Source organism: Impatiens glandulifera, chromosome 7, assembly GCF_907164915.1.
Source record: "Impatiens glandulifera chromosome 7, dImpGla2.1, whole genome shotgun sequence".
NCBI lineage: Eukaryota > Viridiplantae > Streptophyta > Magnoliopsida > Ericales > Balsaminaceae > Impatiens > Impatiens glandulifera.
Window position 1 is genome coordinate 38,480,619 of NC_061868.1, and position 27,938 is coordinate 38,508,556.

At 31.5% G+C, this 27,938-nt stretch overlaps 5 protein-coding genes across 5 annotated transcripts; 1 reads left to right on the forward strand and 4 right to left on the reverse strand.

Moving 5' to 3' along the window:
• Nucleotides 1-5,808: 5,808 nt before the first annotated feature.
• LOC124946132 (E2F-associated phosphoprotein) lies at nt 5,809-8,138 on the reverse strand. Its single transcript, XM_047486698.1, has 4 exons — nt 8,009-8,138; nt 7,422-7,517; nt 6,538-6,703; nt 5,809-6,248 (listed from the first exon to the last, which is right to left on the reverse strand). Exons 1-4 carry the CDS (start codon nt 8,079-8,081, stop codon nt 5,999-6,001), a joined length of 585 nt encoding a protein of 194 aa, XP_047342654.1. The 5' UTR covers nt 8,082-8,138; the 3' UTR covers nt 5,809-5,998.
• Nucleotides 8,139-10,055: 1,917 nt separating this feature from the next.
• LOC124910265 (transcription initiation factor TFIID subunit 15) lies at nt 10,056-13,399 on the reverse strand. Its single transcript, XM_047450892.1, has 8 exons — nt 13,301-13,399; nt 12,637-12,812; nt 12,187-12,545; nt 11,855-12,055; nt 11,568-11,651; nt 10,815-10,896; nt 10,608-10,734; nt 10,056-10,534 (listed from the first exon to the last, which is right to left on the reverse strand). The coding sequence occupies exons 2-8, from the start codon at nt 12,754-12,756 to the stop codon at nt 10,302-10,304; spliced, it is 1,206 nt and encodes a 401-aa protein (XP_047306848.1). The 5' UTR covers nt 12,757-12,812; nt 13,301-13,399; the 3' UTR covers nt 10,056-10,301.
• A 1,499-nt stretch (nt 13,400-14,898) lies between these two features.
• On the reverse strand, nt 14,899-18,133 carry LOC124945936 (E3 ubiquitin-protein ligase RING1-like). The gene is made up of 2 exons (XM_047486466.1): nt 16,991-18,133; nt 14,899-15,224 (listed from the first exon to the last, which is right to left on the reverse strand). The coding sequence occupies exon 1, from the start codon at nt 18,059-18,061 to the stop codon at nt 17,003-17,005; it is 1,059 nt and encodes a 352-aa protein (XP_047342422.1). The 5' UTR covers nt 18,062-18,133; the 3' UTR covers nt 14,899-15,224; nt 16,991-17,002.
• A 3,260-nt stretch (nt 18,134-21,393) lies between these two features.
• On the forward strand, nt 21,394-23,497 carry LOC124945619 (pentatricopeptide repeat-containing protein At5g66520-like). Its single transcript, XM_047486081.1, has one exon. The coding sequence runs from the start codon at nt 21,419-21,421 to the stop codon at nt 23,495-23,497; it is 2,079 nt and encodes a 692-aa protein (XP_047342037.1). The 5' UTR covers nt 21,394-21,418.
• On the reverse strand, nt 23,451-27,859 carry LOC124945620 (scarecrow-like protein 23). Its single transcript, XM_047486082.1, has 2 exons — nt 26,234-27,859; nt 23,451-24,012 (listed from the first exon to the last, which is right to left on the reverse strand). The coding sequence occupies exons 1-2, from the start codon at nt 27,820-27,822 to the stop codon at nt 23,556-23,558; spliced, it is 2,046 nt and encodes a 681-aa protein (XP_047342038.1). The 5' UTR covers nt 27,823-27,859; the 3' UTR covers nt 23,451-23,555.
• Nucleotides 27,860-27,938: the final 79 nt, after the last annotated feature.

A 27,938-nucleotide genomic window follows, 5' to 3' on the forward strand; every position in this document is an offset into this window, starting at 1 on the left:
CGTTATCAATCTTAAAGCTTTCATTTCAGTAATTGTGACACCAACACTCTCAAAAGATTTTGTCCCTTCAACATGCACAATGTTACTCCAACATGACTTTTTTTCTTACTCTTATTGATGGTCGTATTCATATGTGCAATGATTTGATTTGGGTGGATCTATTTTGTGTTTCTTTCAACTCGCTTTTTTTTGCGACTTTTTTTTCAAGTTAGTCTGACCATATGCTCGGAATCTTTGTGCGGCAGTTGTAATATCCGATTCTTGTCCATATATATTTTGATTTCTGAATGTAAGATTATTCCTTGACTTTCATATCTCTCAGCATATCTACGCAATTTTTTTTCAACTAAGACCATCCTTTCTCCTTTCAATGTTTTTTAAATTTAAGAGTATTTAGTCCTACAAAGAATAATCATTATTATGAGAATACTTATTTGAATATTTGATTTATGCCAAATATCTTTGACAAATTCACAATCAAGAAGAGCATGTTTTGTTGTTTTATGTGAGTTTTTACATTGATTACCCATAATGTCAGTGATCACATTTTATTTTATTTTGAAAGATTCATTTTTTTATGTCACTGCTTGTTAAGGACACTCCACGTATATTTTTTTTTTTTTAGTTTTGGTGGGCACTTAAGGCTACAAAATTTCCCCCAAATATCAAAATCGTTTTACAAATTATTCTTATGATTTATCTAAGTCTCATCTAGATAACTAGAATTAACTTTATATTTATTGTCATCATTAGACCAAATCCAAACTTTAATATCATCTTCATCTACACCTACTAAAGAGATTGACAATATTTTTGACATTATATCATTATTGAAATTTTGTGCAAAAAAATCAATATTACAACTTTTCTCATCATCAAGTAAAGTTCATTGACATAAGTTTGAGGAAATTATTTGTGTTGTTTAGTTTGGTACTTGGTGTAATTCATTTATGTTCTCAAATCTTGGTTGCCTTACCCAATATAATTTGTCATCTCATATTATCATCTTGGAGACCTCTCCCCAGATAATACTCTTCTAAATCCATGATGAATTAACTTTTTCTCTAGCATCCCAGATGATGAGTTTGGAAAGTATATAGCCTTAAAAGTTTTTGCCCATGCACAAAGAGTTTTGATTGTGTGTTATTCTCCAAGCTTGTTTGGCCAACATAACTCTATTCATACTTTTACATCTTTGAATCTCATACCTCAAATTTTTTATTTTTTTATTATGTTTTCTCATTTATCCCAATAAATTTCTTTATTTTTAAAATTTGTTTTTCCACAAAAAAATGATTTATTAGTAAAGTGATTCGTTTAAGAATTGAGATTGAGAGTTTGAAAACATTCATAAGATAATTTAGAAGTGATTGTAAAATACTTTTAATTAGAACTTCTTTTCCTGCTTGTGATAAAATTTTGGCATTCCACCCGTGAATATAACTTTCAATTTTTTCTAATAAATTATTAAACATTTTTTTATCTCCCCATTCAAGTGGGATACCAAGATAAACTATTGCATGTGAACTAAGATGAATGTTTATTAATCTAATTTGTTGGACTATTAGAGGTGTATTTTGACTAAAGGTGATACATGACTTATTAAGATTAATTAGTTGATCACATGTTGCATGACAATACCCATTAAGAGCATCCATGGTTTTTGTAGTCTCTTCTATTAGTTTGCTCAAATAAAAGTGAATCTTCTACAAATAGAAGATTGAGATTTTTGGTTCACTTCTTCCAATTATGATCCATGTAATATTATTAGAAACAATCAATTTATCAATAAATTTCATCAAACATTTCTGATTAATTGATTGTGCATCAATCTTTATTATTTCTTCTAAGTCAGCCACAATTCTTCGGCTAGCATCTTCCATCTTCCGTGGATAAGCCTTGAGTGAGGTCATGAAATTGGATCCTAATCGGCGTCATTGGGAGATCAATATCATTCTAGATCTTTGTTACCATCATCTGGTTGTCAATAACTATGGTACTTTTGTAGAAAAATTTTGCTAAAAGAGAAGACATTGTTTTCCATTTTTTGTATTATCAGGTCATTGCGTCTCCATTTCACTACTATTACTACCCAAATTGATGACTTTATAATATTCTTCTAGTATATAGTATATACCTTCTCGACTTCTCGACTGCATTGAAATTTGTGTTTTTTCTTTATGATTATTGTTAGTTCGATCGGATTGAATTACAATAAATTGTATACGTAGAAGTTGAAAATATCTAATAGAAATGTATAAGAAAATAAAAACTTTTAAAAAATTGTTACCCAAATTAATGAAAAATTTATGAAAAAACAGTTCACCAATAAAAGTAATTATAAAAAATAATTACTATTATAGAGAGAAAATTCTAGGAAGAGAAACACTAAAAAAAAAATTGAGGCCATGTATTTATTTTGTTTTTATTTTTGTATGAGTTCAACATTATTGGTTAATGAAAATAACCAGAGTCTAATGTTATAAGTAAATATATTATATACATATGATTTATAAATAAACTTTTTCACTTCGGATTTGAGTACTTAACACATTTTTCTTTATTTAAATAATTTTGTTTGGTATTATGTTAAGAAAATTGAGTTATCTATGATAAAATTTTAAGAATATTCATATATAATAAAAAGTATATATATTTAAAAATATATTACGAGTATTTTTGTTAATAAATTAATTAAAAAAAAAATTGAGGCCATGTATTTATTTTGTTTTTATTTTTGTATGAGTTCAACATTATTGGTTAATGAAAATAACCAGAGTCTAATGTTATAAGTAAATATATTATATACATATGATTTATAAATAAACTTTTTCACTTCGGATTTGAGTACTTAACACATTTTTCTTTATTTAAATAATTTTGTTTGGTATTATGTTAAGAAAATTGAGTTATCTATGATAAAATTTTAAGAATATTCATATATAATAAAAAGTATATATATTTAAAAATATATTACGAGTATTTTTGTTAATAAATTAATTAAAAAAAATAAATGAGAGAATGAGAATTATTTAAATAAATAAATGACTCATTCAAATAACTATTACCGACTTCTCAATTATTTTAAGGGACGAGTATTGTCTAAAAATTAAAATTAAAATATATTTTTTAAATATAAACAATTTAAGTTGAATTAAATATATATATATATATATATATATATATATATATATGTTAAAATATCAAAAATATATATAATTAAGTTATATAAATTAGGGTGAATTAGTTGTTAAGTGTGGGACCTAAGAAGGTCATTTAATTCCTAATTACTGTTAAATTAATATATAACTTAAGTAAAAGACATAAAAAAAAATCTTTGGATGGATAGTGATTTACATTAATGATATAATAAGGCTGATTTGATTGTATTATCATTTTATTATGATTATGTTCTCTTTATTTGACATATATATGGTTTAATACAATCATTAATTAGGCCCCTCACCTCCATAATCCTCATTAATTAAATTTTAAAACCATCCCCTAATAAACTTTGTTTTTGTCACGTACTCCATTTGTGAAATACCAAGAAACGGAGTTCATATTTTAACATATATATTCTTTAAAAACAAAATTTATAAATTCTTTATTTTTATAATTATTTTGGTTAGGTGATAAGAAATTACGTGACAATATTGGTAGGTTAAGATTATATAATAAATGATAAAAGTGGGAGCCACTAAATACAGCGACGTATAACACTTGTCGGTCGGTTTATCAATTGATGCCTAAATCTTTTATTATTTTTATTAAATTTGTTTTTCATTTTATGATAAAAATAAATTTGTGGAGCCCAAATTTGCCAGCTATTCGAAATTTGGAATTATGATTCATGATGTTGATTTGTTAAATTAATTAAATGTGGCTACTTTAGTGTTTTACATACACACGAAAAATGAGCCCTTGTTTGGATTTGGATATTTGATTTTAAATAAAATTATTTTAATTATCATTTAATATTTTGTTCTGAATTATTTTATAAACCCCACCCAATAATAAAATTATAGATTATAATCTTCAAATAAACATGTTTAGTTCAAATAATACCAAAAGAAACAACCTTTATGAAGGATGTTTAGATCCTAACTTATTATTTACTTATTTAAATCAATTATTGTTCTAGATAAATATTATATGATATTTAAAGGTAATGTGAAGAATATATATATTTCAAACTAAAGGGTGAGAAGAAGCTACCAAACTATCACAATTAAACAACTTTTGAACTGAAATTCAGCGATTTGGTTGATAGATTTAATGGTGATCAAACTGAAACGATCAATAAATTAAAATGGTGCATTTCAATATAAAAATCGAACTGCAAAGGACGATTCAAAAATTACAATTGGGGTTATAGTCTTTTTTATGAAAATTAGGAAAATTTCCGTGAGATGCACACGGATAAGAATAAAAATAAAATAAATTAAAAAAATTATAATAATATTTATTCAATGTTTAAAATTATTAAAATAAAAAATATAATGCTCTCATTTCATATTTTATTCACTTCGATAAAACAACTTATTTTCTCACATGTTTCATCACATATTTTTTTCAAATGAATCTCTCATTTCGGTGACTTTACACTTTAACTTTGTCAATCAAATATTTGATTTATATTTTTTAATAAATAGCATCGTGATCTCACACTTTGGTCAATTAAATATTTAATTCATATTTCTTTAATCACTTTCAAATGATACCGGTCTATTATCCCTCGACAAACAACATCTCAATCACATTTGGTTAAAGGTTGTATTTGTTTTGTTAGGTTGCAAGTTCGAAACCTACAAATAACATTTTTAAATTTATTTTTAACCGACCCGGCAATTCGGACACTTTAAAAATTAAGCATCATTATATATATAGAGATTAGTTAGTTAAAATTTGAATTTTTATTTTTAAAATGTCTCGCGTTTATCAAATTTGGTGTTGAATCTTAAATATAAAGTGTTGTTAGCCTAGTTGGTTACATATTTTTAACCGTTTTAAGTTTATGGGAGGGTCAACCCACAATCCGACCCAAGTATTCATTTACTCTCACATAAATATTCAAATTAACCACAGCTCTCGACCCGGAAATTAACCACAGCTCTCGACCCGGAAATCCGGACACTTTAAAAATTAAGCATCATTATATATAGATTAGATAAACTTTATTACAAAAATTAAGAGTCACATCACTTTCTTATCGAAGAAGAAAAGAATTTTTTTTAAATATTATTTTTTCCGAGATAGACCTAAATCCAATCCTAACGTAAATCTGACTCTATGAACCACTCACCTCTTATTTAATAAGAGTGTTTGAATTGAGATTGAGTTAGCTAGATAATTTAATTTGAGTGGTAATTTTAAACTTGGACTAATTCAATTTTAGTGGTAATTTTAAACTTGGACTAATTCAAACAAGTCCTTGTTGAATGGATAGAGATCAATCACAACTGTCTTTTTCTATAGTTATCCCAATTGGTCATAAAGTAGAGTGATTTGTGGTTAAGATTCTTGATATGAGATTTGTTTTGTTTCCTTATTTTCCATCATTTCACATTAGGGGACATATTCAAGTAAAGTTTTTTTCTACTTTTAAAAGGATAATTTCTTTGATCCCTTTAGCTTATCATTCATTACCTTTTATATGTCATAGGGATATTTCTTTATAATAAAACGAATAAATAAAAATTTCGATGAATAATCGAGAGGATTCCACATCAACCCTCCAACATCAAATGAATCAACAAATAGGTTCAACTAACAATTTACCAATCGCCTAACTCTCCAACATCGAAATAGGGTAAGATTGGTGGCAATCAATTAGTACATAACCTCAGTAAACACAATAAACTGTTTTGATTCTCCAAGAAGAATAAAGTATTTACTACAGATAGACTAATACTATAAATATTTGAGTAAATTGTTGGCAGACATTAATTCACAACAAAAATCAACTTCATATCCGTTATAAGAAGCAGTGACTGACCTAAGGCTCGCTAGGGATGACATTGAAGAAATGATAGACTTCGTCTTCGTCAATAACACCAACCTCAGTTGAGCATACTAAGCAACAAACAGGCCTTACGGCTTCACCATTAGCCTCTCCAACAAGACTACTACTGCCTTTTCCCCTCTTTCTTTTATGAGTATTGTTGTCTGAATGTACTATTTCATGTTTCTTAATCTTGCAGTTCCTCACGAATATCGCCCTGTACTGAGTCAGGTACTTTTCATGCCTGAGAAGATGATTCAAGACCCATATAAACTAGTCAAGAACAAATTGAAAATGATAACATCTTAAACTTTTGCAATTATCAGAGTGCATTTATGCTATATAACTGATACTGTTCAAGTTTTGGGTCTTTCCTAGGATTTCAATCTCAGTAGTAACCTACTTCTTCGACATGTAGTGAAAGTCTTTAGTTTTATTCCATATTGGGTTTCCACGTGAATCTGTGTGTTCTTTACACACTTTATTTCTCTTACTTTGTCATTGATTTATAACAGATACAATATACAACTTACCTCTGACACTCGAAGCAAAGACTTGTGAAACAGGCAGGGCAGCTAAGTACAGCATCAGATGTGCGACCTCTTCTTTGCTTTTGAGCCCACGATTCATCCTTGTCATCCAGATGTGCATCATAAAACTCCGGTTTCACAGAATAGTCTATTTCCTCATCATCAGAGACTGTGGGAACACCAAAATTAGCAAATAGTTTTACTCATCTCTAAAGTTCATAACTAGCAAAAGGGGGCTTGAAGATTTTTATAGAGATTTTTATATTATCAAATAATTTAAACATAAGATTCATGTCAGAAAATATCTAATTTGTGATGTAGACTTTAAGGTACTACTGGGAGCTTGATCTTCTTGATGGGTCCATATAGCTTTAGAAATTCACATTGTCTATGAACAAAACAAGAAACAAAAAAAAGAAAAATTTACCACTTCTTATATATCTGATGATAATTACTGTTTAAATGACTTCATTTGGAAACAGTCAAATTTCTCATCCGGGTGAAGATCCAGACAAGATCACAGTTGGAAACTTTGTGAATTGAACTTAGTCTAGCCCAGATCCAGATAAACCTAAAAAAAGTGTCAGCAATATAAACCTAAGAGTTCTACAATCTATCCAAATTTCATGGTAATATGACGATTTGATTGGTGAAGGTGGCACGATTTCTAGTAAATCTTAGTCAGCCACACCTTTTATACCAAATGTATACAGATTTGCATATAGAAATTTATTGACGGTTCATATCAAGATCCAAATACAAAAGTGTTTTCAAATAAGCCAATCTAAGATCAAAAGGACAAACTAAGCTTCTAAAAGAAGCGAAATTTTGATGTTTTCTCAGGTGAACAATGACAGTGTATGATGATAAGAAAAGAAGAAGCATACTGGTTTTTAGTGATTCAGTTGGGGAATCTGCACCATGACCTTCTCCTTGCTCTGCATTCATATTCCCACTACTCTTCTCTTCAGTGCTTGTTTTCTCTGTTTCCCAGACATTTGATGAGAAGAAAAGAAAACGAATGAAGGTTTGTAACTTGAAAAACTAAACAAGCACAACTCTTATCATCATCATCATCAAATCCAAACAAGCACAACCAAATGAAGACATCTCTTTTACTCAAAACGTAAAATATTAACATTTTAAAGACAGATTGGACTTTAACCTAAATAGAGTAGGACTTGAGATAGAGATAGTTGTTAATAAAATTGACAACAACTGAAACAATATGAATTTTCTTTACTTCTCAAACAGAGCTACTACCACAGATATATATTGAATTTGAAATCCCAAGAACTGATCGAAACACAAAGTCTCTCAAGAAACCCACAATTTTGTTCCTATAATAGTAATAATAATTTGTTAGCTCAGAAGTGTGTATTGTTTACTCAATACATTTGAATGGCTAAAGGTCCATATGTGCACGGGCAGAAGGCGGAGGCGAACTATAGGGAGAAAGGGAAACCTTGTGTACCTCTATTCCGGCGATCTTCAGTTGGGTTATCGGCCATCTTTTTCTTCTGTAAGCTTTTTTTCTCATCCAACATCTTGTTTCCTGTCTCCGGCGGCTCTCGCCGCGCTGCTATTTACACGATTTACATATAACTTTTTTCTCTTTTGTTTTAGTTTGATGTAGGATAAAATTTATATAAAAATTATTATTAGGGTAAAATAATTAAAAGAAAAATCAATATTTTAAATTTATTTTTTTAAATCTCATAATTTGGTTTTAAATAGTATTAAATTATTATTTACGTGACATTTCTAAATAAAGAAAATATTTATCACACTAATTTAACAACTGGGATTTAAAAAATAAAAAATAAAAATTTCGACTATTAATTCTTTGAAATTTGGGAATCAAAACCAATTAATAAAATTAATTTTTTATTTATTTATGTATGAATGATATATAAATAATAAGTTTACGTTTAAAACCCGATAAAAATAACCTCATAACTTTAATCATAAAATATAAATTGTGTTTTTAAAATAAAGTCCAATTTGATTATTTAAGTGGATTAGTTTGTAAATATACAAAATCTATATAAAATAAATAAATAACATTTTAGATGATAATTTATATAATTAAACTGAAGAAATTATAGTTAATTATACTCAAATAATCCAAATCAAACATGAGATTAATTTGATCTATACCCATGTTTTATTTCAAAAATAATTTAAATTTAATAATATATATATATATATATATATATTATTACATATATTATTACACTACTACTAAGAAATTATGTTACAGATAAATTGTCGTAAAATTCAATCTTTTTAGAGGTTTGTTTTACAATTTATTGGCAACTCAAATTTGTTCTAAGGCCTAATCTTAATCAAATCAAATATTATTTCACTTCTTTCATAAATTAGATCACACAATTTATTAACTAAAATATTAAAATACATTTTTATTTTAAATTATTTTATTTTATTTATATATATATATCAATACTCTTTAAGTCTTTTTATCCAAAAAAAATATTACCTTCTTAAAATCGTTCCTCATTATTACATTATTTTTCTCTTAATTTTTTAAATAACTCACTTCCGAACAAGCCATCAGACTAAAAGTTCACAGATCCATAGTAATTGTAACAAGAAATATAATCATGTGAGATTTCACAAACGAGATCACCCAATCATGTTTGCTCATTAACATGCAATTTATTTTGTTTATGTCTAATCACTTTTCTAATGGATGTCTCGTTTTATTTTCAATGCTCAAATCTGAGTTGGTGTCGTACATTGTTTGGTTTAATATTTTGTTAGTCGGATCAAATTTTTTGTTTTGAATTTTTATAATCTGAATAATACTCTCCGCTTTGATAGGTCGTTTGTTGCTCGTACTCGTCAATTGTCGTTGTATTATTTGCTCATGTACTTGTAAATTCCCGTTTTAGCCTCTATTGATATTAGACTATTAGTTACAATATCTGAACTGTTTTTATTTCGTTCAATAAGAGTTATTTAAAATGATATTTAATTTTGAAACCTCTTAAAGAACCTCATTTTATTTGTAGAATTTTATGTCATTTTAACCATACATTAGTAAATTTTTCTAACACTGTATTATTGGTTTGTTATTTCAAACTCTCAAAAAAAATATCCAGCTGTTTTAATTTTTTTATATGTTATTTTATATTAATATTTAATATATAACTCCTTTTTCTAACACTGTATTATTGGTTTGTTACTTCAAACTCTCAAAAAAATATCTAGCTGTTTTAATTTTTTTATATGTTATTTATATTAATATTTAATATATAACTCCTTATTTTAAACAATGAAAATTAACTCTTACATAAAAATAAAAACAAATTTTCTCTTATTTAAAAAATTAATTTTGTTGTACTTTGAGTAAGATCCACAAGGAAGGAAGTTTCTCAATTAAAAGAGTTAAAAGTAGCTTGATTATCCCAATTAACAATTCCATAAGCTACAAAATTGTGTTCCATACCCTAAACACATTTTTGTATCACATTCTCATAGTAAGTAGAGCCAATAACAACCACAACAAAAGCAAGTCTTGAAAATCCATTCTTCTTAGTTTCTGTTTTCTGATGAGTCAAAGAGTGATACTACTAAACCAAGTCTTAGCAAAACAAACCACAATTCAAGCAAGAACAATTTAAGAGAATCCCCAAAAGGTTTAACAAATTCCATTCTTCCCCTTCCCAACCCGATCCAAAAAAGAAGAAGAAAAACATTAATAAAAAACGAGAGAAGGAACAACAGACAGAAATCAGCAACCATCAGTGACGTCGTCTATACTGATCCCTGTCCCGATCTCGATCACGCCCATAATCTCTTTCGCGTTGTTCATAGTCATAATCACGATCGCGGGAATCCCTTTCGCGATCCCTACTACTAACTCTTTCCTGACTTCTGCTCCTGTTCCTACTGCTGTGGTTATCTCTTTCTTTTCTTTCTCTCCCACCCCTGCTGTCTTTGCTTCTTTCTCTTCCCACCTCTTTCTCATTACCACCTGACCAATAATAATGCCATTAATCATTTCTTTTTTAAATATATGAATTGAAATATATATTAATTCAACATACCTAATTCATCAACCTCCCAACCAGCACGCCCAGTTCCAGGAACTGTTTGACCAACTTCAGCTTGTTGAGTTTTAGCTCGGAATTTCTTCTTCAGGTTACCAAACTCGTCGTATAGTTCACCATCATCCTGCCGGTGGTAAATGAATCATTAAATTTCAGAAGCAAACCAAAAATGAATGATTAATTCTACTTGGATTAAATTATTACTTCTTCAGCCCCCCTACGACGCCTTCGACTTTCCTCTATTTCTTCTTCATCCAGTTCCTTATATCCACCTCCACGCCCTCCCCTGTATTACAACATCAGAATAATATCCTAATTACATTTTCCCCACTTCCCCGTGGATTCAATGTTCAAAATGGAAGAAAAACAAATATATATATATATAGATTAAAGTTAAAACTTTAGGAACTATAACCAAATTCAGAACAAATATGTGCTTTGAAGAGTGGATATGCAATTTTACAGAACCATCTTCTTTGAAATAAAATTGCCTACACCAAAATATTATAAATTAGACATTTATTACTAGATAAAGATCCACCTTTTTCTCATAGCAGCAGCATCAAAGCTAGGAAATCAATATAGGCACTTCAGAATTATATGAATAGATGTCAGATTTTATATTAGCAAGGAAATATAGACTTGTTCGGAATCAGGCTAAATATCTACTTCAGATTTTTATTTTCTTTATAGTCAAATGTTAGTTTTTTATTTTTATTTTTTAGTATAGGAAACTAACATTACCACCTATGACCTTCACTTCAACTTAAGTTCAACTTAAGTTCAACTTAAGTTCAACTTAAGTTCAACTTAAGGTGTTCTAAGTGGGAATCAAACCCGTGAGTCGTGACCTTTGGTCTCTTAGGCACCGACTCTAGCCACATTAAGCTACCTTAATGGGTTATTATAGTCAAATGACAGTGAAAGTTCGGAAAGGAACAGAGCATGCTAACGTACCTCACACCGCCTTCATTTTGTCCAGGTTTGTTCGTATTGCATACATTACACTTCAAGCGCTTTGCCCAATTGATGTTGCCACACCTAAACAATAATTGAAGAAATAATAAATAGCAGCACACGGAAGATAGCACATGGGGATCATTTGGTAACACTTTCAGATGAGAACCGTAAATTAAATTTTGAATATGAGTATCACAAAGTTTCTCATCAAGATCAGGATTCAGACCCAAAAAGTGTTTTTCCAAATGGCCCCATTAGCATGGAAAAAGAAGTCATAATCTTACATGGGACAAGGCCAATCATTTGGACCAAACAAACCCGTTGGGCCACCTGGCCCAGCTCCACGGCCAGGGGCTCCTGAATCACTACTACCACGACCCCTGCCCCGACCACCAGCACCAGCACCGCCACCAAACCCACCAGCTGGTCGAGCAGTTCCACATCGGTTGCAAACTCCACGAAATGCAAAGTTTACATTACCACAGCTGCTACCAATGTTCATCAAAAACAAAAAATGAAACCAGTTGCATAAGTAATAGAAAAGGCTGGGAGACTAAATTACATAGGAAAATAAATTGACAAAGAAAGAGCCGCTCACCGATATCAAATCACAGACCTTGTATTCGGACAAGTCCAGTCTCCATCTTGCTTCCATCCCTTTCCAGATGGATCACCCCGGCCTCTACCAGCAGATCCATTGATATCCATACCACTTTCACCTACTCCAACAAAGTCAGCATCAACTACAGGCTCTTCAACATGATGCCCTGCATTAAGTGAGTGGTCATCTTTTGTTTTCGACTCAGCTACAAAGACTCCAATCAGACTTCCATGAAACTCCTTGTTGTTGAACCATTCAACAGCAGCTAAAGCAGCATGAGGATCCTCATATGTTACTGTTGCATCCCCCTTTGGCTCATTTGTGACCTTGTCCATGTATAACCAGATCTTTGGACGACCAGTTCGCTTATCTTTCTATATGGAGCAAACAAGAAACAATCATCAGAATCCACCAGCTTTATGAACATAAAAATAAAACATAAAGTGTTATTGCTCAAGGAACAACCTTAAGCAATCCAATTGTACCAAAGTGCTCAGCTAGCATATCTTCATCGGTACCAAGAGGCAAATTACAGACATAGACCACCCCATTTAACTGAGCTCCTTTTCCTGAATAGCCAGCCATCAGGCAAAATAGCTCATAAAGATGTAGCAGAACTACCTCTTCAGATCAGCAGCAGCCTACAATAGACAGTCACAGTCAGCTGGCTATAACCCAAAACTCATCCATTTAGTCGTATCCCCCAAGCATAAAGCCCTTTTCTTGGGTAATTTACCACAAAAATGTAAAATTGATTGAACAGGCAAACCCAGATGCCATCCAGCAAAGAAACACAAACCCAAGAACAACAATCTGAGAAAATCACAATCAATCAAGATTTCTAAACAAATGAACCAAGCAATTCTTTTGATTTCCTTCATTTCCGTTTATCTCCTCCTAAGTAACACACCCTCAGCTCATCAATGGAAAAGAAAGAGAAAGAGAAAGAAATGTATGTAGAAATGAATCTGTTGCAGCAAGTAAGAAGGTGGGATTACCCCTAAAAGTTCGTGGAACAAAATTAGCTATAAATCACATCATTCATGCAGTGACGGACTGTAAAGAATACGAAATCATAGAGACAGAACAAACATAAGATACAGCAGAGAAAGAGAGAGAGAGGATCGACCTTAGAAAGAGAAAGAGACGCGGTACAAATGTTACTCCAACCTGATCAATTGGTGGAATCAGTCCAGAGTCGAAAACCTATATGTAATGCTACTTTTCCAAAATTCCAAACTCATACCCTAATTTATATAATATAAATGGAAACGGGTTAGGTCAATGTATTTTTTTTTTTATTAAATAAAAATAAGAAATCATGGAGAATTTTTTTATTTATTTTTATAAAAAAGACAACAGAAAAAAGACATTATTTTTTTTTTAGATGTTCAACATTCTTTTCTTTTGTTTTTTTTTTCATCCTCACAAAATGGATTCTAAATTGGCATTAATTTTTATTTTAATTTTGTCATTTTTAAAAGTAGTTCAAAATTAGATAATGCAACAAAAAAAGTTTTATTTGTTGAAAAAATTCAATTTCAAAGAGAGACGAAATGATAAATTTATTTTCTCAGCAATGAAAATTTCATTCTCATTTTCATAATTTTCTTTCGTGTCGTGAGTTGTGCGTGTCGTGAATTGTGCATAAATCATCTCATATTGCAGATTATGATACCTCCAACTTTCAAATAAAAAACATTTCTTTTGATCGATCTAACATTCCAAATTTAAAATATTGAAATTACTACCAAATAATCCAATTCCGAGTTTCCTAATTCTGGTGAACAAAAGATTTTCAAATTCAACTAAAATCAACTGAAAATGAGAGTGGACATGATGAATTAGGCCAAAATGTTTTTAGAAATAAATGAAAATGTGTTACTTCATAAAAGAAAGTGAATTGTAGAGAATAAAATCTGATTTCGCGATGCAAAACCCTTGCACGTGACTAAATTCAGGTTTTCAATCTCCGACGACCTGATCAAGGGAAGCTTTTCCGAGACCCTGTAAATGGAGTAAATGTTCTTGATTTGAGGCCAGCAGAGCTTTACTTCTCCGTTTCCATTTGGATAAACAAGATAAATACAAATAGATAATTGTTACCAACAATTAATTACTGCAAATAAATAAATAAAAACAAGATTAATAAGCCAATCAGACGTTCCAAATTTAATCAACAACTAAGACTCTAAAAACTGCTTCAAATCCAAAAGCTAAGAACCCATCAACCTTGTGCACAAGCAAATATAAGTGATGATCCAATCCATCATTAAATCTTCTGATTATTTACAAATATGAGTTATTAAGAATTTTAAAATATAATAAACAACAAAAATAATTTAATTGATAATGAGATATCCATCGATTTGGATTTAATTTAAATAATTCATGTCAAACTACTCTGCTCAAGACCCTGCTTTTGTTATTTTTCTTTATTTGGTCTTCAAAACCTGTTTTTAACATTGAAATGTATCAAATGACAAATTTATCTTATAAGAGATATGACACTTGGTCACTGTGGAGTTTGTTGTCTTGTCTAACTCATAACACACATTGCAAACTAGGGTTTCAATAATTAGTGGAAACTACAATTGGAAACTTGAACATCATTTGAAATCTTGAAGCTCATATAATGTTAGATTGCTTGGAGCAGGCCATAACCAATTACACAAGTGAGCTATAACCAAGCTGAATCAGTTTGAGCCTACTATTCAATCACAATAATAATAGAGAAAGGGTCTTTGGAAATAAGTTGCAAGCAATCGTAACGAGTATGACATTTGTTTTAGCAAAAAGAAGAAGATTTGGAACCAACACACTCCTACTATATGAACAACATATGAAACACACAAAAATAACAAAAAAGGACCAAAGAGGAGGAGGGGACATTTTAATTGTAACTGTAAGCAATAAAGTAAAAGATATTTCTGTAATCCAAAACCCAGTATAACATATATACTATACTCTACTACTGTGTAATTAAGCCCCTCCTTCCTTCCTTCCTTCCTATTCTCTCAAATTTTGCTCAGCTCCACCCTCAAAGAAAACACCTGAAATTGTAAACAAAATAATTACATGCCTTATGGTATCTATCACCAACTGGGACTTTCTTGATGAAAAGAATGAGCACTTTCAAGGGATTAAGCTCTATGCTTTTTGAAAATTTAATAGAAAATTTTATCACAAGCATAGATCCAAATTATTTGTAACCTATGGTGACCAGTCAATCTTAATATGACTGCCAAAGACTCAACCTTTTAAGAAGACACAATTCATTTCATATCACAAAATGAACATTCCTACCTAGAATTAAAGAACAAGAAGAAGCAAACCAGCATAGGATATTCACAAGAAATTCAAAGTGATGAAAATCTGTAACCTCCGTCGCATCAGCTTCCCAACACCCTGCCAAGAACTATGGTGCACACTTTCGATATTAAAATAAAGGTTTGTTGGTGCACCAAGAGAGTGATTTGCGTAATATGGATACTACCAAATTTATTACAGATTTACACACTTTCTCTAACCTTAACGAGAGTAGTTGCCCTCCCCACCTATTAGACATAGTGTTACGGTTCTTATATTTAGGTTTAGGGTTTTGTATTAGATAAGAGTAGATTGAAGAAGAATATGAAAAAGGAATGGCATAAACCCTTAAATGAGAAACGTGGATATTCTCTATTGGCGAAAGAGTATAAAACTCTATTGATATTCATTCATTAATTAATCCTTTAGCTAGGCCACCCTACATATAACCATAGGGTGCCACTTATTTAAACAACTAGCAACCCCTAACAACTTGGGTAGGACTAATATAATAAACTTAAGGACCTCTCTTCACTATTTAGAACCCTAACTATTACACATAGTTTCATCATCTGCATTCCAAAACTACTCAACATAGAAATTCCAATACATTAGTATGATAAATATCTTTATCTTAATATTCTCACATAGAGAATTAGAACATTATGGTCAATAAGCTTTGCCATAGTAGCAATTTTAAATATTCTCTCAAATTCTGTTTTTTTAGAACCCTGTAATTTTCCTGAGAAATGATCATGATGGCACACCTTCCCAAGGTGAAACATCAATGATCATCTCCTCTCTTTATTTTGCATCTCTATTACTTTTCTTGCATGATCTCTTGCAGTTAGTTCCTTTTGTCTAGTCTGCTTTTCTTAGCGCCAGATTTTTCAAACTTTCACAGCTGCATATTCCCTTTCCAATATGTTTATCAAGTCCTATGTTTGTTTGATGTGACATTTTCAGGGCTAGGCCATAGTTGATACTCTCATCTTCCCTCCATTCTTACCTGGCCATCTTCATCATGATCAGACAGCTAGTTCTTTGCACCACATGCTTGATTTATTTTCCTAACTTTTGTTAGATTTTTTTTTCATGTTTTTGTTTAACGCCAAAATAGTTGTTAGAGACTTTATATTCCTAAGCTTCTTGTACTACATCCCATAAGGTAGAACAGACCTTAGTCATTGTATTGTCAAAGCAGTTTACCTATTCAATGCTTCTTTGTTCTCCTTTTTTGGGTAGTTTTCTATACAGATATGTTCTTCTGTGTCAGCCTTACATGCGAGTATTTCTTCTAGTATTGATCATTACACACTTTTCTTCCTCATATTCTAATGAAGGCTTTACTTGGTGTTTGTTGATTAATCAAAAAGCATACAGACTAAAAAATGGAATTAGTTCACATAAATTCTACCGAAATAACTGGAACCACCTAAATTTTACAGCATATGAATGAATATGAACATTAGCCTAAATAATGAAGCATGATTAAGTGACAGTTTAGTACCTTGGGAAACATTTAATCCAAATCTTCTTGTCTTTCCCTGTTCTGCTGCCCACCAGAGTTCGTTCCACTATCATGTTGTTCGTTGTCATTACCGAATTCACCACCACCACCACCACTTGATTGTGCAGGAGATCCAAACGGCCAAGGCAAAGATATTCTAAATCTTCGATCAGCAGTTCGTGTACCTGGGCTGTTTCCTTGGGACCCCCCTTCACTACCACCATCTTGATTGATATTTGAACTTTCTGAAGCTTCCCCCCTCCCCCCTTGGCGGTTATCATAATCAGCATCATCAGTAGGCAATTCATACCGACAAACAGGGCAAGTATTATGCAACTCCAACCAAGGTATAATACAATCAGAATGATAAACATGCTTGCAGGGCATCTGCTTTACCTCCATACCCTTCTCAAAATCATCTTTACATACAGCACATTGTGCCAAATCAGAAGTCAACAACCCATCATCAACCGTTATGGTAGGAAGAGCCTCAAGAGATGACTTGGACGCGGGTGGGGCGCCATATCGATTTGGATCATTTTCAGACAACTGCTGAATCAACTGCTCGAGGCCAGGACCGATAAAGAAGTCACCGATGTTAGAAGGAAGCTGAAACCCTGTACCTGTACCTGTTCCTGAAGGATTATTCGCAATAACAAATTCGACATTCGCCCCACCTGCAGCTAAGCTGGAAAGGTGATTCTGAAGAAAGGCGTAAGGATCGAAAGCGTGAGGATCTTGAGAAAAAGACCTGGACTGTCCAAAGATGCTGGAAAACGTTCTAGGGTTTTGTAAGTCTACGGAGAGCGCGGATGATGGGATTGGAGGGGGTGATAAGAGAAAGGGAAGAGCGCCGAAAATGGAGGAGAGAGGGTCCTGTAATTGTGAGAAATGATCGGCGTCTGAATCAGGGGTAGAATTTTCAAGTTCTTCAAGAAAACCGCCGTTGCAAGTAGGGCAGATGAGATCTCCAGTAGGCGGAGGTGTCATGGTGAATGTATGATTGCATTCATAGCAGAAATATAGCAGAGGGTTACCGCCGTCGACAGCGGTTCCACCGGCGGTGGACATTGTTATCGGAGAGAGAGAAGGAGACAAGAAATGCAAGATTGTTTTAATCCCCTATTTATTGACTTCTTTTTTGTTAGATAGAGATCAAAGCCAACTCCTTTTCTTTTCTTTTCTTTTATTTTATTCATTCAAATCTTAAACATATTATTATTCAATTTTTTTATTTTTCCTTTTTTCAAATGAATTTTTTCTATCAAATAAAATATCTAAAATAACATTCTTATTTTTTTTCTTGTTAATCAAAAGTCATTCAAAGATGGTTTTTATAACAAGGAATTTACGATATTGTAAAAACCTTTATTTTTTTCAAAAGAAAATAAAAATAAATAAAATCATAAATTTAATTTTCACTTAAAACGTTTAAGTCGAAAGGAATGTAATGAATGGAAAGATCATGTTAGCATACTACATTCAAATAAATATTTGAATTAAGGAGAACTAGAATAACACTTCATCGTCGTTACCCCTATTTCAACTTAAAACGCTTTCAGATAAAATTGAACCCAAAACATTTGGTCTCTTAAGTCGACTCTTTCACATGACTACTTTGGTGGGTTGTTATGAAAATATTTCAATTGTGTCTACAAATCAATAAACCAACTTAACTTAATGAATACACATATATTATTAATAGAGTTAGTGTCTAAAATTTAATGTTAGTCAAATTAAAGAAGTTATTAAGATTGTGCAAACATTGGTGGCATGTCTTGGTATATACTAAAAAAAAAGTTTTCCCTTCAATTTAACATTGTTCAAGTATTTTTTAGCCTAGCGATAATAAGAGACAGATAGATATCTTCGGCCTCTCTAAATTTCTGGGTTCGAATCTTACGGACGGCAAATTTTGCGCTTAATTAAAATAGAACTAAGCACGTTATAAAAAAACTAAAAAAAAATATCTCTAGTGTTTTTTTTTTAAATACTGGTAAATGTGAATATAAATCATAAAAAAGTACTAGTTGATTAGTTTGGTGTGAATGTGTGATTGAGTTTGTCAAATATGAAAATTAAAATTAACCATTTCTGGCTTTATACTACAATTGGGAATTATTATATATAAAATATTTTGATAATTCGTAAACTAATTTTATATCAAACTAAAAAAAAATTGGAGAAGTTGACATTTAATAATATTTTTCTTTTATCATTCAAATCTATACATATTATTATTCAATTTTTTTTTTATTTCCCCCTTTTTCAAATGAACTTTTTCTATCAAATAAAATATATAAAATAACATTCTTATCTTTTTCTTGTTAATCAAAAGTCATTCAAAGATAGTTTTTGTAGCCAGGAATTTACAATACCGTCAAAACTCTTATTTTTTCAAAAGAAAATAAAATCACAAATTCAATTTTTACTTAAAACGTTTGAGTAGAAAAGAAGGTAATGAATGTGAGGATCATGTTAGCATACTAAATTTAAATAAATATTTGAATTAAGGAGAATTAGCATGAGACTTCACCGTCATACTTAAACAGACTCTGCTTTGATGGGTTGTTATGCAAATATTTATATTGTGTCTATAAATAAATAAATCAACTTAACTCAATGAATACACATATATTTCTAATAGAGTCAGTGTCTAAAAATAATTTATTGTTAGTTAAAGATTGTGCAAACATTGGTGGCATGTCTTGGTATTTACTAAGATTTTTTTTTAATTCAACATTGTTCAAGTATTTTTTTAGCTTACGAGATGAATATCTTCAACATCTTTAAGTTTCTGGGTTTGAACCCGTCAAATGACAAGTTTTGCGTTTAGTTAAATGACTAAGTTTGTTTACGGATTATGTGTTTAACCCGCGGGAATTAATCGCACCCTAAAAGAAAATTAAAATTTAGCGCAGTAAAAAAAAAACTAAAAAAAAATATCTCTAGTAGTGGAAGTTTTTTTCAACATTGGTAAATGTGAATATAAATCATAAAAAATACTAGTTAATTAGTTTAGTGTGATTGAGTGTCAAGTATGAACAATAAAATTAACCATTTATGGCTTTATACTACAATTGGAAATTATTATATATAAAATATTTTGATAATTCTTAAACTAATTTTATATCAAACTAAAAAAATGAGAGAAGTTGACGTTTAATAATATTTTTTAAATTAAATAATTACTCACCAAACCTTACAAATATATATTTTAAATATGGCCCAATTTTAACTATTTGAGACCATTTCGAAACAAACCAATTCGCTCAGTCTATTTTTTTTAAATAATATTTTTATTTTTTTAATTAATTTATTACATTTATAAAAATAAAATAACAATTCTTTCTCTTTTTATTTTGTTAATTGTTACTCAATTTTTAAGGTTTTCAAACTGAATTGATTAATTTTGAATCCATATATCTCGAAAAATAATCAACTTAAAACACAAATACATATAAATTGATAAATCGTAAACAAAGTTATGTCGTTCCAAAATTTTATGAAAATAATTATCAAATTTATCTTTCTCTTTGAATTTTTTTCAAATATTTCTTCATATCGCACTTTTATAATCACCCAAATCACATTCGACAAAATAAAATGTTTAAATCTCGAATACTCAATTTAAAATATAGACGTCCAAAACGTATATAAATATCATTTTATTTATAAACGTGCCAAATTAATTAAAAAAAAGAAGTTAGATTAACAATACCGAACGTTTTGTTTATTTAAAAAAATATAAAAATTGTGATAGTTCAAACTTAATAGCACAAAAGTTTAAACCTAAAACAAACTAAGTTAAAGTATAACGATCCAAATTTACCTCAAACAACAATTAATTTTAAATATATCATTGTGGGATTATGTATTTAAATTTTAAAAAAATTCATTTTGTTGTCCTTAATTTATTATTAATATTCTTTATTGGATTGAAAAGCTAAAAATTATCATTTCTATAAGATTCTTAATTCAATGAGAGAATGACACCGATTCCATCCATTTTCTTGTCATATAATTCTAGTTCTTTAAGAGAAATGATAAGGGTGGAATTATATGATAAAAAAAAGTTGACAAGAATATTATGTCTGATTGAAAAATTGAAAGAGAAATGATATAGAGTGTGAAGGATATCAAGAAACTTAAAAGATTTGTCAAGTTTTAAATGGATTAAAAATATATATTTTTTTTTAATTCATTCAAAATTTGACACATTATTTTCAAACTGAAAATAAACTAAAATTTGAAAAAGTGTAATCAATTTTTAAGTATACTAGGAATAATACAAATGAGAAGTATAATGGATGTAAATTTATGATAATTTTTCCTATAAAATAAATTATAGTGTTACTAGAAAAACATTTGTATATTATAGTAGAAGTAATAATTTTGTGCTTTCTCCCTCTACTTGAGGTTCTATCTATGATCAAGAAAGCAGTTATCACTACTTCAAACCAATCAATAATCACACTGATAGAGAAATGCAAGAACATGAAAGAGATCAAACAAATCCATGCCCACATCATTACACAAGGCAATTTCTCAACTTTCCACCACCACAACCACCGGCGCCACCACACTCCGCCGGAGATCTTAAAGTTGGTCACATTTTACGCCATTTCATCATCTGGTGGAAACTTAGCTTACGCTAAAGCAATTTTCGACCATCAACAATACCCTGCTGTCGCCCTTTACAACACCATCATCCGAGGATTCTCTGTCTCTTCAAGAAACCATGACCTCGAACCTTTCGCACTCTACCAACGAATGCTTTCATGTTCCTTACGTCCCAATAACTACACCTTCACTTTTCTAATCAAAGCATGTGTCAAGTTCCCGATTATTCACTACGGGATGCAAGTTCATACCCATGTTGTTAAATTCGGATTTGAATCCGATTCTCATATTCAATGTACCATGATTCGTTTCTATGGTAATTGGAATCAATTAGATGCTGCCCAGAAGTTGTTTCATATATGTTCTCGAAATGATATTGTTTCCATGAATTCTATGATTGATGTTTATGTCAAGTGTGGAGAAATGCAACAAGCCCGGCAGATGTTTGATACAATGCCCGTACGAGACCTCGCTTCGTTTAACACGATGATCAATGGGTATGGAATATCAGGGAGTGTCAAGGATGCTAGAAACCTGTTTGATGAAATGTTTGAAAGGAATTTAGTGACATGGAATTCAATGTTGGCGGTTTATGTTAATTGTGGGATGATGGAGGATGCTTACAAAGTGTTTCAGGACATGCCGTATCGGGATGTTATATCGTGGAACGCTATGTTAACTTGTTACGCGCAGAATGGGAAGCCAAATGAGGCTATTGCTTTGTTTGACGAAATGCAGGTTGCAGATGTAAAGCCTGATGAATCGACGGTTGTTAGCTTGTTATCCGCCTGTGGACAATTGGGAATGCTTGATAAGGGTTTGCAGGTGCTTTGTTATGTTGATGATTGTGAAGTTGAGAACAATCCAATAGTTGGGACGGCTTTAGTGGACATGTATGCTAAATGCGGTATCATTTCTCGTGCAATTGAAGTTTTCGATTTAATCAAGAGAAAAGATGTTCTGGCTTGGAACACTATGATAACCGGCTTAGCCATCCACGGTTACGCCAAAGAGGGTCGAGTATTGTTTGAGAGGATGCAAAAGGAAGGTTTTGTTCCGAATGATATGACTTTCGTGGCATTGCTCAGTGCTTATCGTCATGCTGGATTGATAGAAGAAGGCAGGAGGCTGTTGTCTTGCATGAGTAGAACTTACGGAATTGAACCGAAGGAGGAACATTATGGTTGCGTGGTTGATCTTTTAGCTAGAACCGGGCGATTAGAGGAAGCTATGTGTATGATAAGAGAAATGCCATTGGAAATCAATGCTAGCAATTGGGGATCATTGCTTGGAGGATACAAAATACATGGATATTCTCAAGGGAGTGAAAGTGTTGGAAATTGCTTGATTGGTCTTGAACCCCTTCATAGTGGACGCTATATCATTCTCTCAAATATGTATGCTTCTGCAAAGCGATGGGAAGACGCTGCAAGAGTGAGGAACCTTATGAAATCTAGACATGTTTGCAAGGCACCAGGAATGAGCATGATAGAAATAAAGGGCATTGCTCATCAGTTTGTGGCTGGCGATACGTCTCATCCTGATCGCGTTCTGATCTATAAGACAGTAGGTGAAATCTTGGACCGTCTGAAAGTTACAGATGGATATCTGCCAGATGTGGAACATGTTTTTCTCGACATAGAAGAGGAAGAGAAAGAGCATTCCTTATCTGTTCACAGTGAGAAGCTGGCCATCGCTTACGGATTACTGCATTCCCATGACGGAGAAACGATAAGAGTCATTAAAAATCTTAGAGTATGCAGTGACTGTCACAATGTCTTGAGAATGATCTCATCTGTTTATAGACGGGACATCATTATGAGGGACAGGATTCGATTTCACCACTTCAAAGATGGATTATGCTCTTGCCAAGATTTTTGGTAGCTCTATAGTTGGAAACACTCCTTATATCTGTCAAATAAACATACTTAACATATAGATGTTAATTAAAGGATGGAGGTGGTCTCCATGCAGAGGCTGTAAGCAAACAAAGGTCTTTCCAACCGAGCTTCAATGTGCCCTTATCCTCCACAAGGGTGTATCCATCCGAAGGGAACATCCCTAGAAGCAATGTAGCCTGTGAAGCTGCGTTTCCCACTAAGGATATCGGTTTGAACCCTGATTCAAGCAACTTTTCCCTCCAGTTGCTGAACTTTATAAGCTCGTTGCTGTTCCTCAATCGCGAGAGTGGTCCCCCGCCCACTGCTAACACATTTCTGATCTCTCTCGATAAGAGTTGTTGTTCAACTGCGTGTCTTTCCTCGCTCTCTTCGCTGTAGCTTTCGCTTAAGGAGTCGAATAAGGCCGAGTAGTAGTGGATGGCCTCCACGAATCGGCCTAGGAAGGAGCCTCCTTGGCTTAAATCCTGTTCTACCACTGTCACTACTTTTGGAGCCAATCTGTGAACATTATTATTAAATATTGTATTAACCATAACTGTAAGTAAACTTTAAGATATACATTATAGAGCTTGTTTGAGGTTTTTTTTATTTAAATTGTGATTTTTCTGAGTCAAAATGATTGTTTCATTTAAGGGAGATCAGATAATTGAGTCAAGAAGAGTAGTTTCATATTTTCATTTTTTAAATGATTTTAAAGATATGATAAGAGACTAATTGGTTGTTTAAACTAATCCAAGAGCTTTTCTGATCTAGGTGTTATTAGAAGAAATTCAGAATATTAGCTAGGAGAAAGGTTGTATTGGGATAATTTGTGACAATTATTGTTTTAAAACCTTAATTGATGAGTAGATTGTATGTGATAATTGATGATAAATTACTAAAATATTTTATTTAAATTAAATTTGATAAAAAAAAAATCAAATATAAATATTTTAATAATTTAATTCAAGATATTACTTGAATTATTCTCAATCACCCTCCATCAAACAAACAAACTCTTGGAGTTTGATTGGACGGACTATTTAAAGGATTTTGTGAATTTTATAAAAAAATTATTATTATTTGATAAGAAAAAGTAAATTATTTAAATTTTGAATTATTATAATATTTTTTAAATTTAAGTTTATAAAAAATAAAATAAGTATATTTTAGTTAACAAGAGTTTGTCCAAATTGGGGTTATTTAAAAAATTTAGAAGAAGAAAAAATAATAATTTTGGATAATTTTGATGAGGTGTGATTATTTTTGGTAAAAAAAATTAAAAGATATTGATATATATAAATAAAATAAAAAATAAAAATTTAAAATATATAATATTTTAATATTTTGGTTAATAATTTAAATAATATAACGAATTAGTGGAGTGAAATAATGTTTGATTTTATTTGAGTTATTTTAAAACCCCAAACAAAATAATGTTTTACCGATCAAATAAAAATATTTTAATTAATATATTAAATGATTTGATAGTTCAATAAATATATCACTAAATTTTTTATATTCTTTCTTCTAATCAACTGTCACATCTTCAATCCAGTCAATCAAATCAATCTTGAAATGATAAAAAAGTATCCACATAAACTGTATTCTCTTGAATATTTCAAATTAAGGTTTTTTTTTTTATCCATAATCCTGTTTACATAAAACCAACTCTTTTGTATACCAATATTTCATATGAAAAATATCACTTTAAATATCACACAAGGACTAAAATATCACAACAGATAAATTTATTAAAATAAACAATAAAATCCAATCACTTTTGTATACCAATATTTCATATGAAAAATATCAATTAATTTTATGGACATAGATTCAAAATACATATATAATTAGTTAGAAATAGAATTACATTTGATATTGGTTTTCCAAAATCTTTAAACATCTGTTGATTTGTTGTCAAATTATTAAGGACATGAATTCAATTCCAATTCTTCTCATTTCAATTGTCAAAAATTTTGAAGGTTAATTTTCTAAATTTAAAAAATAAAATGTTAACTTTCTAAATAAAAAAAAAACTATTGATTTAACATGTAAAATTCTAAATTCAAAAAAAAATATTTATCAACATGTTAACTTACTAAATTAAAAAGAAAATATTTTATTATCCTAAATTAAAAATATATATAATATTAGTTGAACATGTTTATAATATTGTAATTGATAAAATAATAAGATATTTTGTTTGAAAAAATATTTTTTAATAAAATAAATAATTATAAAATATATTAGTTAATTACACTAGTTAATTCTAATTTTAAATAACGTACCTAACCTAAGAATTGGAATCATAACCCTCTATTTAAATTAAATTTTCAATTTCATGACTACCAAACACATTATCTTATAAATCTAACATTTCAACACTATCATAATGAATTAAATACTTATGAAACTATCAAAAAAATGAAAAAAATAATTATGAAATTAGTACAGTTTGTAAATCTCAAGACTATATTTTCTGCAAAATTGAGCCAACCCTGAGAATTGAAGATGTGCATCTTGATTTTACATGTGCCCCCAACTCACCCAGTTGAAATGTTTGTTTTTTCTAAACTAAGGTATCAATGAAACATGCAAATCTTGTCTCTAGTTAGCAGGCAAAGTTAGGGCGAATGAAACATGTCAATGCAAAAGCAATGGTCCTAATATATATGTTCAACAAAAAGTTACTTATTACGTGCATGAAATGAATTTAGCAAAGTAAGATTATACTGACCTCTGTAAAAGGCAAAGTGTATTAGCATCTGAGCCGGTAACGTCGTACAAGGAATGCTGCAACCAATGCACCGCCACAGCTTCTCTTTTACTCATCACCATCAACCTCTCTGGATCCCTTATATTCCCCACCTTCTCCGCCACCGCAAAATATTCAAACGGAATCCCCAACTTCTGCGCAAATTCAGATAATCTCTTCCCCGTCAATTCCAACGCCTCAGAACACGAACCCAACCCCGTTAGTTTCACCGACGGCGGCCCACCAGGCCTAGACGCTAGAATATGGAACAAACCCGGCCATTGAAGACCTTGCATTATGTCAAGATCGATTATGTGAACACTATTCTCGTCCTCGAAAGCTTCTTGTATGGCTTGATTTTCTGTGAAATGGGAGAATTTAATAAAGGGGCTTATGCCGTTGAATACCTGAAAAGCGGAGGATAGTCGATGGTTGTATAGTGAGGGTAAGGGGAAGGATGATGAGTTGTAGATTCTCAGATAGGAATTTATTAGCCTGGATGATATTGCTTCGGAGAAATAGGCGGCGACTCGTTGGGCGGAGGTTCCGAATGGTGTCGAGAGATGCGAGATTTCGAGCAGCATCGTTTTTGCATCTTCTGTTTTGTCTGCTGCTACAGCTTCCGCGCATTGGAGGAGTAAGGTTAGAAGGTGGATCCCTAATTCTTCATTTCTCTTCTTCTGTTTCTCCTGCTTTTGCAATTGCGATGTCGATTTAGGTGGAGTAATTTCTATCTCCTCTTCTTCTCGCTGAGAGGATTGCAGACAGATTTCGTCCTGCTGTTGAGCTAATGGATTCATCGACGAATTAGGGCTTGTTGACGGATGCATGACATAAGGATGATTAATCAGTACTGTATTATTAGTTGATCGATACAATCCGGCAGCTGGTGGCGGAGGTAACATTTCTTCTTTTGCAGCCGTGTTGAAGATCGTGTAGGGATCATGTGAAATATGTGATGTGATGAGAGAGCGAAGTCTGGACTCGAGTAAGACGGCGAGATTGGGATTACAAGGATGTATGATAGTTCGAATGTTTTGGATAATTTGAGGAATATTGGAGATGGAAGTGTTATTGTTGATCGTCATTAGATCTCTTATTGTTCCATCGATCCACGCCATGGAGATATCGTCCGTTGTAGTCGGCGTAGTGGCGGACGTTGATGGTTGAGATTTGTGGTGGTGAGGGGGAAATAGAGGTAAGCCGGAGAAGACGCAGACGGAGGGAGGATTAAGATTGACTTCTGGATAGAGATTATTATTCAAATTGGAATGCGAAGGGATAGGGATCATAGTGGAGTGGTTGGAAAAGGTAGTGAGTTTAGCAGAGGGAGACGACGTCGTTATCGTCGTGGAGATAGGAATGTTGTTGCTGCTGTTGATGATTATGTTGTTGTTGTTATCGTCGGCGGCGGCGGCGGGAGAGAAAAAGACGTCGGTGTTGTTGTTAATCGATCGACGGAGGAATCTCGCTTTGTTGTTGTTATCGTCGTCGTCGTCGGCGGCGGCGCAGGCGTTGTTGTGAAGGATGAGATCGAGGAGGTCGGAAGAAGCAGGTCTCTTTCTGGCCATGGCGGTTCTCTGTAAGTAAACGGAATTGGTTATAGAGAGAGAAAGAAGCGTAGTGATGATGATGATCATCATATTGGCGTGTTTTATATAAGTGATCCAACGGTGGAGATTTAGAG

What these genes read in the sequence shown, in the direction of transcription:
- LOC124945620 (XM_047486082.1), bottom strand. Translation starts at nt 27,822, where the DNA reads ATGGCCAGAAAGAGACCTGCTTCTTCCGACCTCCTCGATCTCATCCTT. An exon ending in ACACTTTGCCTTTTACAGAG is followed by an intron (nt 24,013 to 26,233) that starts GTCAGTATAATC and finishes TAATGTTCACAG; the next exon opens with ATTGGCTCCAAAAGTAGTGA.
- LOC124910265 (XM_047450892.1), bottom strand. Translation starts at nt 12,756, where the DNA reads ATGGCTGGCTATTCAGGAAAAGGAGCTCAGTTAAATGGGGTGGTCTAT. An exon ending in GTCGTAGGGGGGCTGAAGAA is followed by an intron (nt 10,735 to 10,814) that starts GTAATAATTTAA and finishes TACCACCGGCAG; the next exon opens with GATGATGGTGAACTATACGA. An exon ending in TTGGGAGGTTGATGAATTAG is followed by an intron (nt 10,535 to 10,607) that starts GTATGTTGAATT and finishes ATTATTGGTCAG; the next exon opens with GTGGTAATGAGAAAGAGGTG.
- LOC124946132 (XM_047486698.1), bottom strand. Translation starts at nt 8,081, where the DNA reads ATGTTGGATGAGAAAAAAAGCTTACAGAAGAAAAAGATGGCCGATAAC. An exon ending in AACTGAATCACTAAAAACCA is followed by an intron (nt 6,704 to 7,421) that starts GTATGCTTCTTC and finishes GTGTTCCCACAG; the next exon opens with TCTCTGATGATGAGGAAATA. An exon ending in CTTTGCTTCGAGTGTCAGAG is followed by an intron (nt 6,249 to 6,537) that starts GTAAGTTGTATA and finishes TCATCTTCTCAG; the next exon opens with GCATGAAAAGTACCTGACTC.
- LOC124945619 (XM_047486081.1), top strand. Translation starts at nt 21,419, where the DNA reads ATGATCAAGAAAGCAGTTATCACTACTTCAAACCAATCAATAATCACA.
- LOC124945936 (XM_047486466.1), bottom strand. Translation starts at nt 18,061, where the DNA reads ATGTCCACCGCCGGTGGAACCGCTGTCGACGGCGGTAACCCTCTGCTA.